Source organism: Sander vitreus, chromosome 2 (genome assembly GCF_031162955.1).
Source record: "Sander vitreus isolate 19-12246 chromosome 2, sanVit1, whole genome shotgun sequence".
NCBI lineage: Eukaryota > Metazoa > Chordata > Actinopteri > Perciformes > Percidae > Sander > Sander vitreus.
Genome location: NC_135856.1, coordinates 23080247 through 23095845, shown reverse-complemented (window position 1 = coordinate 23095845; position 15599 = coordinate 23080247). Strand labels below are relative to the sequence as shown.

The window sequence follows — 15599 nt, the reverse complement described above, 5'->3', positions numbered from 1 at the left end:
ACAAAAAAACTTCTTGCCCCGATTTTCATAAAACTTGGGTCAAGGAAAAACCTAAAACTTTTGTTAACATTGCTGTACAGGGCATTTTTGCTGCATTCATATGGTGTCAGAATAATCTGAAAAATAAGGTTCTAACCAGGAAAATTCACACTGCATTAACATTGTGAGATAGGACATGCCTTGGCAGATGTCTGTGCTCTCTGAGTAGTTATACAGTGTTATCAGTTGGACTTTTTATATTCATTACCTGGAAACACACCTTGATGTATGACTATCCTCATTGAGACCATAGGATGTAAATGAGACAGATGGGCTATCAGCCACAGACAGGAAACAACAAAACAATGAAACCGTATCAGTGAGTAAAGTTGAAGGCCAGAAGGAACAATAAAGATTTACATAGGAGATTAGGTTTTTGGTTTGATTCTCCTCTTCTCAGTACATTTTTATCAGTTGTGCTTGTTTAACGGCGGGAAAAAAGGGTCTGTGCGCCTGGCGCATGGTTCAAACACACACACTGTTTCATTTTCCCACGTTTCCCGATTAAACGGACAGTATGCAGAGTTATAATGGACCGGGTGTTGTGTGTAGAGGTGTGTGGGGTTATTTTGCAGAAGCCTGGTGTCATTTGAATGTAATTTAATGAAGGTTAACACAGTGGGTGTCCATGCATAATGGCACTGCGCTTTAGTGCCGCACTTCTCAAATCAAAGGCTGCAGATTTATTTAAATATCTGTCCTGATGCCTTCAGACAGCTGCAGGGATTTAAAGGCAGGGTTGGTAATGAAGCTAGCAAGATTTGAAAATGGCATCTCCTCAGGGCTCTGACCCACACACACAGACGTGCACGAGCACCGCTGCTTCAGAGTAGAGCGCAGAAAGTACCGCAATTTTACTTCATGTCTCATTCACCGCAAAGAAAACACCTTATATTATAATACCGAATGTTTAAAACAGACATGACTCCTGTTAGCAATGCAGCGACAACGCGCATTAGGCTTGTACCAGGGCGGGGTACAGTAAGCGCAGTGGGGCAAGGAGGCATTTCATTGGTTCTTTCCAAGTGGACGGCGAGGCAGTGATTGGTAGGCATTTTTACAGGATTACAGCAGCTACAGAAGACGGATCTTTTTCACTCCTTTTTTATAGCCCATAAGTTATTTATTGCTGTCTGAGTGTAAAGACCATTTCAAACTATATATAAAAAAAGTGTATATTGGAAATAGTTACCAACCCTGCCTTTACTGAACTGCAGGAGAAGCTTTTCATACAGTCTAAAGCAGCTAATTTAAACCCATCTATTGGCTGGAGAGTGTTTAAGTAAAATAGTAATTAAAATAATTAGTGTTTAATTAAAATAGTAGTAAAAATAGTCAAATAGTAGTTTTTTTAGATTTATTGCCTTATTTCTTCGCTCTGCGCTCAGAATCAAAATACCACACAGACGGGCAAAATAAATCTCTAGTTCAGGAAAAAAAACAAGCTGTGCGCTGCTTGCACTGGTTGTTGCACCACTGTTAAAATAGGGTCCCTTGTCTTGTTATCATAAAACATAAATGCGAAAACACTAATCCCCCATATTCAGACCTCTGTCTTGTCAAATCCACAGCAGTCTGGGGAAAACCCTGGAAATCCTGAGATAGCCATACATCTTTGTGCATTTGAAAAGACTTGCCTAAGGAAACGGCTACTTTGGTTGAGTTTTGGTTGGGTTATACAGTAGATGTCTATAGGTCTAATGTACAGTATGGTAAAAACCTGTTTCTTTGCCTCTTTTCTAAAAGACACTAGAACCTTAGCCAAGACTGAAACTGTATTTTACATAAATCATTGTCTCTGACATTTCAGTGCACAGAAATAACTTTGCTCGCTTCAGCGTAACAGAACTGAGAACTATATTGATCATTATAAATTCTCCTTTTGTGCTCTCTTTGGAATAAATTAGCCAAACTTAAATTTTAAAACTCAGCAGGGATACTGCTTCAGGCAATATCCCAATTTAGAAAAGATGTCCTCCTTCCATATGTTGGAAAGTAAGGGAGGAAAATAAGTAGTTCTCCTTAATTGAAGAGACAGTCCTGCATTGTTAGGGAGCAGCAGTAATATATCAGTTTCCAACCTGATTGCAAGAACTCAGAGAAAAAAAAGAAAGAAAAAATAAGTTACAAAGTGTTGGAAGAATTTATCTGCAGAGAGACTGGAGTGTAAATAAAGCGGTTTGTGAACTGTATGTAATCAGCACGGGACCATAGCTCTATTTGTGCAGTAATCATCACGTGCTTTAAGTTGAAGCATAAGTAAGAAATCATGTTTGTTACACATAATGTTTGATGATTGATCATCATCTTCATCATCACAGTGTGATGACTATTCACCCCCACCGCATTTAGACCAACCCCACACTTGAAATTCCACATCTGAGTTTCATGATAAACCTCAGTAATTCATCAGACCTTTCAGTGGTGCAGGTCACAGAATTAAAGGTCGATAAAAGGACTCAATTGTGCTTAAATGCCATCCACATCTCTGTGCACCGCACCAGTGGCATTATCGTTAACTCTGGGGCAAAGCAATGAGTCCACTCACCGTGCGCTAAGGCTTTACTGTACCCCTTTAACATTGAAATCCTATTGCTATTCAGAAGTAAGCCTGATTCTTAATGCTCAGTTTTTATGACATTTCAGCTGATTGAATCTGAAATTATTAAATTGTACTTCAAAACTCAGTGTGAGCAGCAACGTAGGCAGACAAAAGTTTTTATTGCTTTGTGATAGACACATGAATTATTCAATACAGTTGTATTAAAGTACTTCTAAAGATTATTTTTGCACAAAAGTTGTTGCTGGTTTTCACTCCTTATGTTAGAGCTCTAATCAGCCCAAATAACTGAAAACTCTTGAGGGTGAGCAGGGACTTTAAGGTTAATCTTACACATTGTGGATGTTTTGTTATTTTGTTGTTTTGTCTTTACATAAAGGGATTTACAGTTTTGCACATTGCTCATCTGTAAAGCTTGATTTTGCTTAAATAATACCTGCATTTTTGATTATTATTTTTCTGGTGAGCTTTTTGAAAGGTGATGTACCATTGAAATAAGTACAAATGCACAGATCTCTGCCAAGGCCATGCCCTATCTCGCATTGATACCCGAAGTGAAAAATAACTTGTGTATCCACCCTGTGATTCAGATCCGCTCCAAAAATGTATGGGTTCTTCCTTGGCCCATGCTTTAAGCAAGTTTCATGAAAATCGGACCAGTAGTGTTCCCGCAATCCTGTTGACAGACAACAAGCCAAACTTGTCAGAGGTAATCATTAAGCGCATGTTCAGTCCAATGAACTGTGTCCCTCTTTTAGGCATTACATAACACAAACGTCTTTGCACATGTAAAATAAGGGATTCAGATTCATACTTTATGTATTATTGGTTTAATACTACATGTATTGAATTGTTTGGGGGGATAAAAATCATCTTTAAAGCAATAACATCGTATCACAATACAAATCCAGTAATAGTCATTAAGCGTTAATGTGGAATGCCCAGACATATCTGTAAACTTTGAATAAAGACAAACTAGAAGAAAAGCAAATTCAGTGTATCCTTAATGGACAGAAAAATCATTTTTTCCCCCCTAACATTTAATTAAAGCTATCCATTCCAGATTAATCTCCTGATAGTACATTGCATTACACAAGTCTATTTATCAATTTACGTTTCTGTAATAACTGTTGTTGTTAAGGTCGGGGTTCTGACCCAGAACACAGAGAAACACACACGACACAGAGTAACAGTAAAGAAATGTTTTAATGAAAGTTCAGTATTTATAGCAGCCAAGGACTGAAAACACAAGGTAGGATGACTCCAAGCTGGATAGGGGCTGAGGCGGGCAGGGAGTGGTGTGCCCAAACTTTCTTTCAGGAATCCAAGCAGGAAGGTAGGAAGGCTTGAGCATGATGAGTTGGCGGAACAGCAAGCCACGGCAGCAGGTCTTGAGGTGTAGGCCATACTGGTAGGTGCAACGATCTGGCACCGGTGGTGAGCCTCGCCCAGGAATAAATACTGCAGGGTTGATAAGTGGAATTGACAGCAGCTGCGCAGGTAGAGATCAGTGGGATAGCCAGCAGCTGTGCAGAGAGGTAGATAACCGGCCTAGCCCCTATACTTACTTCCAGGCAGAGTCAGCAATACACACAGGCACACAGACACAGTGGGGGGAAAAAAAGGGGAGAGACACACACAGGACGGGAGAGAACAGCTGCCCACATAACAGTTGTGTATGATGAAATCTTACAACCAAACATAACAAAACATACAAAACAAATATTTCTGTAGTGAAATCACACTTAATGTCACACACACAGATTTATGCCACACAGGTCAAATGAGAGTTCACAACAAAAATAGCATACAACAGTATGTTACCCTGCAATATTTGATACCTTAATGAGTACTTTCTTTTTTAGCTTACAGTATTATGTTTCAGTCTAATATGTAATTGTTGTTGAGACTGTGTCACAGAGGTGTTGAATTACCTTTGAGTCTGTAGTTAGTGGTGTTATCGGATTGCAGTGCGTTGTATTGGAAGATTTATCTACAGCAACTAGAGAGGGACAAAATATTGGGTGTACTACATACACAAAATATCAGGCAGCTGCACTAACACACTCTGGAGGTATTTTATCAACAGTGAGTGCACAAAAGACTGTGACAGAGAAAAGTCAAGTTCTTTTTCTTTTTTGCAAAAATTTTTGTTGTCAGTTTAATTCTCACTTTACTTCCTCAAAGTCACAAGTCATGTTTCTATCAACGTATTTTTATGCGCATTTTGAAGTATTGCATTAGAAAATGTTGATGGAAATGGCAAAATTCGAAGAAAAAAAAAAAACTCGCTTGAGGTGGTTTTTGCCTTTTTCGAAAAAGAGTTGATGTGCAAAATGGGAGATGAAAACAGCTTTGCCGAATAAGTTGTGACGTAGCGAACATGTAACTCCATCGGATCGGGGAAGGTTCGGGATATGGGTCCCATCCAGTGCGCCGTACACTTGTGGCACAAGGTGCGTAGTGGAGTTGCGGTGCGCTATAGCCTGTGCCTCAGCCATGTCGGGTAAATTGACAAATTGGTTCAACAGCTTGAATCGTATGGCCCTGCACAAAGCGTATACACAGCGGTGAACGGTTGTCTCGCTGACACCAAATGTCTGCCACAACCCTGTATTCTGCACAGGTGGCCAACTTGTACAATGCTACCTCTCCATTTAGCCAAAGAACTTAGCTTCTAAACTCTTTGATTTAGCAAGCCGGTTGCAATCTACAACCATACGTAACGTCAACTTGTGATGAAACTACGCTTTGCGTAGTCTAGTTTATTTGCTCTGAACCAGTCGATCGAAACGCTTCTAATTCGCATTTTCTTTTTTGCAACATTTTAAAAGTTTGCTTAAAATTTGTTTGACAATTAGATGGAAACATGACTACACACAGTTTTTGTCTTGTGTCTGCTCTGACACTGACATACCTGACACGTTATGTAATGCATAACACATACTACATCAAGCTGTTTCCTAATTGATGATATTTCTCATGTGTGGCAAGTGCATGAGTTCTGAGTATTAACTCAAGAAAACCACATAAAGATGTTGGAGTCGTGTGAGTTGATACTATATATATATATATATATATATATATATATATATATATATATATATATATATACTTGCAATTCCTGTCGGGAGGAAAATAATTTTCTTTCACTTTTGTTTAATTTCTTTCCAGTTTGCAGCACACCTGGTAAAGGTAAATTTCCCACGGGTTTGTATCCTTGATGGAGGGATCAACAGGCTGAAGCCCACTGGACTCCTGACTGTCCCCTCCCCTCAGATCTGACCCCAGATACGCTTCACATGGAAAAAAAGGGACAAGTTGAAAGACTGTATATTGCACTTTGAGCTGATATTGAAGCAAAGAAACAAATTGACTTCTTTTTTTTTTTAACACATTCTAATTAAACTCTGGTGCAAAATGAAAAAAATAAATAATCCCCTTCTTAATCCAGTTTGAATTCATCAACAAATATACAGGGCTATTACTTTGTTATTTTCTGTCTCAAAACAAGAATGATTGAATCAATTTCTGGAACAACTGCTTAGTGTTGTTGTAGCTTTGCACTGATAAATTGAGCTGTATGTGACCAATATAAATATCTTGATGTTTGTCAGCCTGTCTGCTCTCAGCCAGCTGATCTAGGGAACTGTGTTATACACTCAGTGGCCACTTTATAGGGTAATGCAATCCAATACAACTGTTCTGCCATGAAGTCTACTTTTATGATGACTATAATGTTCAATGTTTAAGCATTAGGCTAATAGTTAGTGGTGGTGTTGTACCCGGTCACATTAGATTCAGAGGTGTTTCTAACATTCTGCCTGCCTCATGTATGTAAATAGGAAGGACAAACAATTAGAAACACCTCTTACAATGGTGCAGTAGAACACCGCCTTTTACTATGACCTCAATAATAAACAATTAAAACACTTTTCTGAGAATGTCAACAGAAACTGAAAATTATAAACTTTGAAGAATATATGGCAGAGTTGTATTGAATTGCACAGGAGTACCAAATAAAGTTACCAAATGTTTGTGTTAGAAACAATAAAAAATAACTCAGTGATTTGTGCAGTTGGTGATTCCATAACTAGTATTTGTAGTATTTACTTTGTTTACTTGTCACTGAATTGTCTCTACTGTATAATCCACTATATGTATTTGCAATGCCATAGAAATTGGTTACCATCATGTTATTTTTTTTTATATAATAAAACAAAATTTGATGAATCTGGATGAACTTTGTAAGTGAACCCTTTGTTTTGTTATTTTGTAATATTTTCATTTGATTGTGACACTGCCTTAAGTTATTATTTGCATCATCTTATTTTGCAAGTGTAGGAATTGTCCATACGTCATGTAAGCATTTTCATCACCACAGCTGACTCTGACTGGGCAATCAGTGGTGACTACTTTTATCATAAAAAACAGTTCATCAAAGGAACATTTTGGTCTCATTAACAGGTAAGAGAGAGGCTTTATGCGGGAGGAAAAATAATTTTCTTTCACTTTTGTTTAATTTCTTTCCAGTTTGCAGCACACCTGGTAAAGGTAAATTTCCCACGGGTTTGTATCCTTGATGGAGGGATCAACAGGCTGAAGCCCACTGGACTCCTGACTGTCCCCTCCCCTCAGATCTGACCCCAGATACGCTTCACATGGAAAAAAAAGGGGACAAGTTGAAAGACTGTATATTGCACTTTGAGCTGATATTGAAGCAAAGAAACAAATTTCGACTTCTTTTTTTTTAACACATTCTAATTAAACTCTGGTGCAAAATGAAAAAAAATAAATAATCCCCTTCTTAATCCAGTTTGAATTCATCAACAAATATACAGGGCTATTACTTTGTTATTTTCTGTCTCAAAACAAGAATGATTGAATCAATTTCTGGAACAACTGCTTAGTGTTGTTGTAGCTTTGCACTGATAAATTGAGCTGTATGTGACCAATATAAATATCTTGATGTTTGTCAGCCTGTCTGCTCTCAGCCAGCTGATCTAGGGAACTGTGTTATACACTCAGTGGCCACTTTATAGGGTAATGCAATCCAATACAACTGTTCTGCCATGAAGTCTACTTTTATGATGACTATAATGTTCAATGTTTAAGCATTAGGCTAATAGTTAGTGGTGGTGTTGTACCCGGTCACATTAGATTCAGAGGTGTTTCTAACATTCTGCCTGCCTCATGTATGTAAATAGGAAGGACAAACAATTAGAAACACCTCTTACAATGGTGCAGTAGAACACCGCCTTTTACTATGACCTCAATAATAAACAATTAAAACACTTTTCTGAGAATGTCAACAGAAACTGAAAATTATAAACTTTGAAGAATATATGGCAGAGTTGTATTGAATTGCACAGGAGTACCAAATAAAGTTACCAAATGTTTGTGTTAGAAACAATAAAAATAACTCAGTGATTTGTGCAGTTGGTGATTCCATAACTAGTATTTGTAGTATTTACTTTGTTTACTTGTCACTGAATTGTCTCTACTGTATAATCCACTATATGTGTTTGCAATGCCATAGAAATTGGTTACCATCATGTTATTTTTTTTTTTATATAATAAAACAAAATTTGATGAATCTGGATGAACTTTGTAAGTGAACCCTTTGTTTTGTTATTTTGTAATATTTTCATTTGATTGTGACACTGCCTTAAGTTATTATTTGCATCATCTTATTTTGCAAGTGTAGGAATTGTCCATACGTCATGTAAGCATTTTCATCACCACAGCTGACTCTGACTGGGCAATCAGTGGTGACTACTTTTATCATAAAAACAGTTCATCAAAGGAACATTTTGGTCTCATTAACAGGTTAGAGAGAGGCTTTATGTAATTTAAAAGACCAATTTAATAGTAGGTCTTATAATGCCATTTTCATTGTGATACCAGTATTTCAAAGAGTTTTTGCACTCAGTTTCATCTAGTGGTTGTTAACCTAATCCATGCTGAGAATGGTTATTATTGATCTCTCCCCACCAGGATTCTGCTGCTTTCCAGAGTGAAAATGGTGAATTATGAAGTGACTGTATCCACTGGCAATCTTGCCTTTGCCACCACGTTTAACAATGTCTTCATTAAGCTGGTAGGAACAGATGGGGAGAGCAAACACACGTGGCTCAAAGGAGCTTCATCCTTCACTTTTGGAGCAGTGAGTCTGAAATATCCCTCTCTCTGTTTAAATGTATTACATGCTTCCTCAAGGTTGCCTATATGAGATTTTATTCACATCAAATACTGATTATATTGCACAAGTTTGATTTTCTCCACCCTTTTACATTTAGGAATTGTATAATTGAGATGTTACGGCTCCATTCTTGGTTATCAAATACACTTTATCTTCATCTCTTGTTTGATGTCCTGGCTGTTTTTAAATGTAGCTGGCAGGTTTCACAAGAAGGCAGGCAAGAATCCAGTATCACAACAGATGAGTCAGAATTGCAAGGAAAGTTCAGTTTACTTATCAGTGTTTATGCAGGGATAATCCAGGAAATCAGTCCCAAGGACATACAAAACTGAAGATGGGCAAACAGAATCCAAGGTCCAAAAACAAACAGGGACAGAATAGACAAATACAGGCTAGAGTTAGACAGTAACACACAAGACAATCTGGCAAAGAATTTAGGAAATAGGCCGGTACATAAGGGGCTGATTAGGGGCAGGTGAGTATGGGGGTAGGACAGGCCAGGTGAATGGAATGAGCAGGTAATGCAGAGCAGGAGGGAGTGGCAGAGTCTGAAATGACATGAGAGTTAGTAAGGCAAAAACAAGAAACGGGCAATGTTTCTAACAAACTAAAGCATGGCTGTCGTTGTTACAGTAGCACTTGAAGCAGTTCAACATATTTGATGTAGTTGCATGATTCTTTTTGGGTTGTATCCAAATGGTTGAATGCATTTAATGTAATTGCTTTGTATTGTAATGTCAAGTAATGTATAAATGTTTTCAAACCATTTCTATTATTACTCCAGGTGTCTAGTTTTACCGTGTCCTGCCCTGTCTCCATTGGAAAGCTGGTCCTGATAGAGCTGGACAAACAGTGTCTCCCACTGTTCCCTGAAGACTCTTGGTTCCCCGCCAAGGTGGAAGTGAAATCTCCTGAGGGAGATACCTACAACTTTCCCATCTACCACTGGATCACTGACAGCGAGGTGCACCGCTTCCGAGAGGGAACAGGTTTGTGGAAATCATCCTGTACGACAAGAAGACATAAAAGAGACACGTTCTACAAGCCGGTCTATAAGGAGGCTGGGGTAAATTCATGTCAACATACTATACTCTATATACAGTATAAACAAATTTAAACTGTGTTGTGGTTCTTTTTCCAACCTCCTAGAGTCTTCGAAGACAACCATCATCATTTACCATTTTACTATCAGTTAGAGCTCAGAACAACACATTTTTTATTTTATGCACTCCAAAACTAACATGCCTCCAAACCTCCTCCACCTTTGGTTAAAGTGCCCATATTATGAAAAAAAATCACTTTTTCTGGGATTTGGGGTGTTATTTTGTGTCTCTGGTGCTTCCATACGCATACAAACTTGGAAAAAACAAACATCCATACTGTTTTGAGTGAGATACTGGTTTCTGAATGTATCCTGCCTTCAGTCTCCAAATTGGCAGGGCCGTCTACGTTATCGGCCGAAACATTTGAATATTCCCACTCACCTCCCCCTCCCATCAGAGCATACGTACAGTGTCTATGCCTCCACCATGGATGTATTAGGTACAGCAGTAACTTTTCAGATATCCGCCATGTTATCGATTCGGAAGCACCGGTTTAGGAGACACCACGTCGAACAGAGGACAGAAGAGCGGCATGGGTTGTAACACACGTTATAATGCTCGCTTAGCTGCTAGCGTGGCACGCTCTCATACTCTGCAACTGACTAGCTAGCAGTACTAACTGCGCATGTGCGACTCCCAACAAAGATGGTACAGAAGTGAGATGCCTCACTCTGTAGCTAAAATAGAGAGCTCAACACACCGGGTAAAAAGAGGAGCTGCAGCAATGTGCAGTACAACAAAAATATGGTGTTTTCTGAAAATTAAACCACATAAACCTATTCTGGTACAACCTCTAAATACAATTATGAACCTGAAAATGAGCATAATATGGGCACTTTAATATACGTTCATGGCACACAATGATAAATGAACCACAATATGACGTTGTTACACCTGCCAGGGTTTATTTAAATGCATTATACTATAACATATGCTGCAAAACTGCAATATTACATAAATGAATGCATGCCAAGGACAGTACATTATTCTTAGATAAATGGCAGTTACACTGGTATGTAGTCCAAAGTTCCTCACCTTTCTGCTCTTCTATATTTATTCCAGCAGGCATGTGTATGCAGAGGGAATACCCCACTGCATGAAGGCAAAGAACTGCCTTTATTTGCCTTGTGAGATCCGCTTCTCCTTTTACTAAGACCACAGAGTTTCTCTACACTGCATCCACCAGGTGAGGTCCTCAAATTCTGTCAGAAATCTATCTGTGTTACTATGTACCTGACTATCAAAGCGATTTAAGGCAGTATAATGAAGTTACTCTACTTTTCTTTTCTAGGCTGACTGAACTGCAACTTAAGGGTCTGGCTAATTGCAGGGAGAAGTGGACAAATATTGATGATATCAACCAGGTGTTCTGCTGCAAACGGACTGACATATCAGGTACTATCATGGACATTTCATGAAATACTTGATACTGTATTCATAGTAGTATACTACACTGTATTTAGTAACATATTCAACTGCATTCTTACCAAAAAAATACTAAATTGGCTTCTGTACTTGACTTGAAAAAGGGAAAGAAAGTGACAGAAGTAAACGTGTATAAAATGTTGAAACTCAGTCAAGTTGAACTCTGTTCATTTTCCAGACTATGTCCAGGAACATTGGAAGGAGGATGCTTTTTTTGGCTACCAGTATCTAAATGGTACCAACCCCATTTTGATCCAACATTGTTCAGCTCTGCCCAATAACTTTCCTGTCACTGACAACATGGTCTTCCTCCGTGGACAGTGTAGCTTGAGAAATGAAATGAAGGTGTATATCCTGATCTTGATTGTCCTTAGTATTTGAAACAATCTTGTTCTGCCCCATGCCATGTTCAATTAGGAATTGCATGTTGAAAGTTTACTTAGTGTATTTAATATCCACACTGTATACATGTGAGTCAAGTAGTTTCTCATCTTCAAACAGAACGGCAACATATTCCTGTATGACAAGCGTTTGGATGGAGTGAAAGCAAACACCATCAATGGGAAGAAGCAGTACTTGATGGCTCCCCTCGTCCTGCTCCACAAAACACCTGCTGATAAACTGATGCCAATTGCTATCCAGGTGAGATTATCACTCATGTATTTTATAGTGAAGCTTTAGATTAGGGAGTAATCCCTCTTCCAGGACTGACAGACATGCACTACTATACTGTAAATGTCATATATATATATATATATATATATATATATATATATAATATGTATATATATATAATATGTATGTATTTATTTATTTTTTCTCCTCAACACATGGTGTGGAGGAATGACAGAATGTGAAATGTGCACTTCTTTTGGGGTTTGAATGAAATGAATGATTCAACTACATAAAATTGGATATGAGAAGATCAATATGTTTGTGTGTTAAGTACAGAGCTACAGCCAAGAGGCTATTAGCTTAGCTTAGCATAAAGACTGATCTCTCCAAATGTCAAAAATACACCTACCAAAGCCTACCTCGCTGTAAAACCCAGATCATTATTTGAGGATGGCAGTAGCTCAGTCCGTAGGTAGTTAGGTTGGGAACCGGAGGGTCGCTGGTTCAAGTTCCTGTACGGACCAAAGTACAGAATGTGGATTGGTAGTTGCCACTTCACCTCTGGGACACTTCCAAGGTGCTCTTGAGCAAGGCACCCCAAACTGCTCAGGGTGTTTCCCAAGCATGCACAGGTGAGCTTTAATTTAAAAAAATAGTTTATTCCTTCTAATTCTCAGGAATTCCACAGAGCTTTACCACCATGGCTGAGTTGTTCAGGTTTGTCACCATGGTGATCTTCACTTGCTCAGGACAGCACTGTGAATGCTGGACAGGTGAAGCCTACCCCCAGATGTTGCAGTTTTGTTCTGAACTGAAGAAAGATCAAAGACATTAACAAGAGTCTACAGCCATGCTAACAGGTCTGTGACGCTGCACTTAGTCACAGTGGTGCTTTAAACTAAATGCAACACATGCTAAAATACTCACAATGAAAACGCTAACATGCTGACTTTTAGTATTTATGTTTACCAAGATCACAATCTTAGTTCACCATGTTAACATGCGAACATTTAGTAATTAGCGCAAAACACAGAACAGCTGAGACGGATGGAAATGTCAGTTTTGCAGGTATTTGATCATAAAGATTGAACAAATACAATTTTGTTGTGATGATGGTGCTGATTGACAAGTCAGAGGATCACCAAAGTGATTCCAACATGAATGTGTGAACTAGATTTAATGACAATTAGCAAATAAAGTTAAGTTGAAAACCACAAATGTTAACCTCATGGTGGCGCTAAGTAAAAAGTCAGGGGATTACCAAAGTCATTAGGATCTATCCTCTGGGGACCATGAATTAGTGTGGACCAAAGTGGTGAACCGATTGACTGATATGGCGTCATGTGACTTCAAAGAGTATTAAGCAGTAATCTGTCAATCATTAATTCATTGCAGTGTGACTATGGTGGCTGGATGCCCAACACTCCAATCTCTCTGCAACTTCCTCCACCAACCACAAAGGGGGAAACAAGTGAGGCCACGATGCTGCAGACATTCCCTGACCTCAACACAACAGTTCAGGGAATGTCCACCATGTGGCTACTCAGCAAGCAGTCGTCTTACTTCGTAAGTGCCCGAAATTTTATGAAATATTATTATATAAATCACCTTTCTTTTCAGGTTGTAAAAAGTAGGTCAATATGTCATTATGGCAAGATACCCTCTTTGAGCCATAGAAAAAAATCATTATCACTACAACTGTACATTATATTGCCAATAGTTTAAGTTCAAACATTTCTAAACAGTTTTTTTAAATGTATCATTTATCTCATTACGTCCCTCTTGGCCAATACCTAGAGGACCATTTCAGTGAGAAGATTCCCTGCAAGCTGATAAAGGATTTTCAAGGAGAGCTTGAAGTGTTAAGCGCGGTCATCAACGCCAGAAACAAAAGGCTGGAGGTCCTATACACAGACATGGGTCCAACAGAGCTAGAAAACAGCACGGCCATTTAAATATCAGAAGGAGTGACCTCCTCAGCTGTTGGCCAAATTCAGCTTCATATTAACAAAAGTGAGAAAGGGAAGAACTGCATGTTTCTGTTCTTAACTGATACTATAGTGGAAAGAAATGACTGCAAGGGATTGTTGTATGCTGATCTGTGTTTATGTATACAGTCTGATTGATTAAGCTGTGGTGAAAAAAAGGTGCTGTTTTAAATCATACACATCCTAAATCTTCTTAGTTTATCAATGACTACATAGGGCATCTTATTAAAATAAATTACGAATGAAACATGAAAAAATGTGAAGCTGCTGCATTGAGAAGTTTCTTATAAACACGTTTATCCTTCAGAAACAAAATGTGTCAATTTGCATTTGTCTGCCCTCATTGGACTATTGTTTTATTATTTTCTGTCTCAACACAAGAATAAATTAATCAGTGATTTTTTTTCCGGGCTGCTCTACAGCAGTGTGTGTTGTGTAGTAGCCTTTCACTGATAACTGAGCTACAGATTGTTCTGTATGTGAGATTGTTTGTTCTGTGCCAATTAATCTATAGAACAAAATGTAAATTATTCTGAGAAAACAATGAAAAATATATATTTTTGTATAACTAGTATTAGCTTTGTTTACTGTAGTTTTCATTTTTTAACATTTTATTGATGACAAAACTTTGAATCAAGCTTTTTTTTCCCTATGAATAAAATAGTCTTAAACTGATGTAAGACAGATGTGAGACAGTAACAAATAGGGAAATATAATGGGAATGGTTTAACTGGGAAGATGTGAAAGTCAGTAAGTAACAAACCAACACTATCTTCCTCCATGGTTGTTGACTGTGCTCATACAATACTCTACTGCACGACCTCTCTGTTCTGTAGAAGTGTTTGTTGCAGTTGCCTCCCACTACACAGGCTGGTGTGGTTGATTTTTAATTTCATTGGTGGTGGTGGTGGTAGCGGAGGGGTGAGGGAGAGGGGTTAATCATTGGCTGTAATCTTAAAACAGAAGATTTAACAAAGGCAGACACAACAGAACATACAGACACCAAGATTAACTTTTACTTATTTACTAATTGCATAATTTTCAGACAGACCTGTATGTCTGTCTGAAACATGGACCCTGCTTGGGTGGAAAATAGAGCCATTTGAGTATTGCAGGAAATGAAGGTTTGACTTCCTTCCCGACTCTGACTATGGATAACTATCCTGCATATTAAGAATCTCTTTCCCCCATAGGGTTGGTATCCTCGTGAGGGAATCCTAATTACAACAGTGTCAACAATGGCAGCTTGTGATATCCAGAACACTTAGCAATTCCCATTCCAGTTCATTCACCTAAGCACATTACCACTGAGTCGCTTTCAGACTTCCACAGCAATCTCTGCCAATGAGAAGCCTGAATCTTCCAGCACTGACTCCCGTCCAGAGGGCATATCTGGCAAGCTCCTCAAAGTGGAGCCACCTTCAAACTTGTTCCCCAATTAATTTCAGAATTCGCAATTTTGAGATCATGCAATAGTCTACTCTGACCTGCAATAGTCTAATGTTAAGTCAGACATGCCAACTTAATCCGGACGACCTCTTCTTCAGCATGAAAGATAACTGACCTTTATAATATGACAATGCCTGACAAGGATCTTCATTAGATTGCAACGCTCTGTTACATTAAATCTACCTAGTACAGTGTGCAGATCTTTTTCTGACTTCAGC

The 15599-nt window shown here is 38.5% G+C and overlaps 1 protein-coding gene and 1 pseudogene across 2 annotated transcripts in view; both read left to right on the top strand.

The window, feature by feature from the left end:
• The window catches only part of tbck (TBC1 domain containing kinase), a 51475-nt gene extending 44637 nt beyond the window's left edge, over positions 1-6838 (top strand). Inside the window, exon 26 of the mRNA XM_078261637.1 lies at positions 5774-6838. Coding sequence (XP_078117763.1) covers positions 5774-5884 — 111 coding nt within the window. The 3' untranslated portion in view covers positions 5885-6838. The remainder of the gene's footprint in view (positions 1-5773) is intronic.
• Positions 6839-8621: 1783 nt separating this feature from the next.
• On the top strand, positions 8622-14358 carry LOC144531265 (arachidonate 12-lipoxygenase, 12R-type-like; annotated as a pseudogene). The gene is made up of 11 exons (XR_013503206.1): positions 8622-8765; positions 9586-9794; positions 9951-10021; positions 10969-11090; positions 11196-11299; positions 11508-11674; positions 11831-11971; positions 12522-12576; positions 12622-12702; positions 13302-13509; positions 13719-14358. The product of XR_013503206.1 is annotated as an arachidonate 12-lipoxygenase, 12R-type-like (transcript).
• The last annotated feature ends 1241 nt before the right edge of the window (positions 14359-15599 follow it).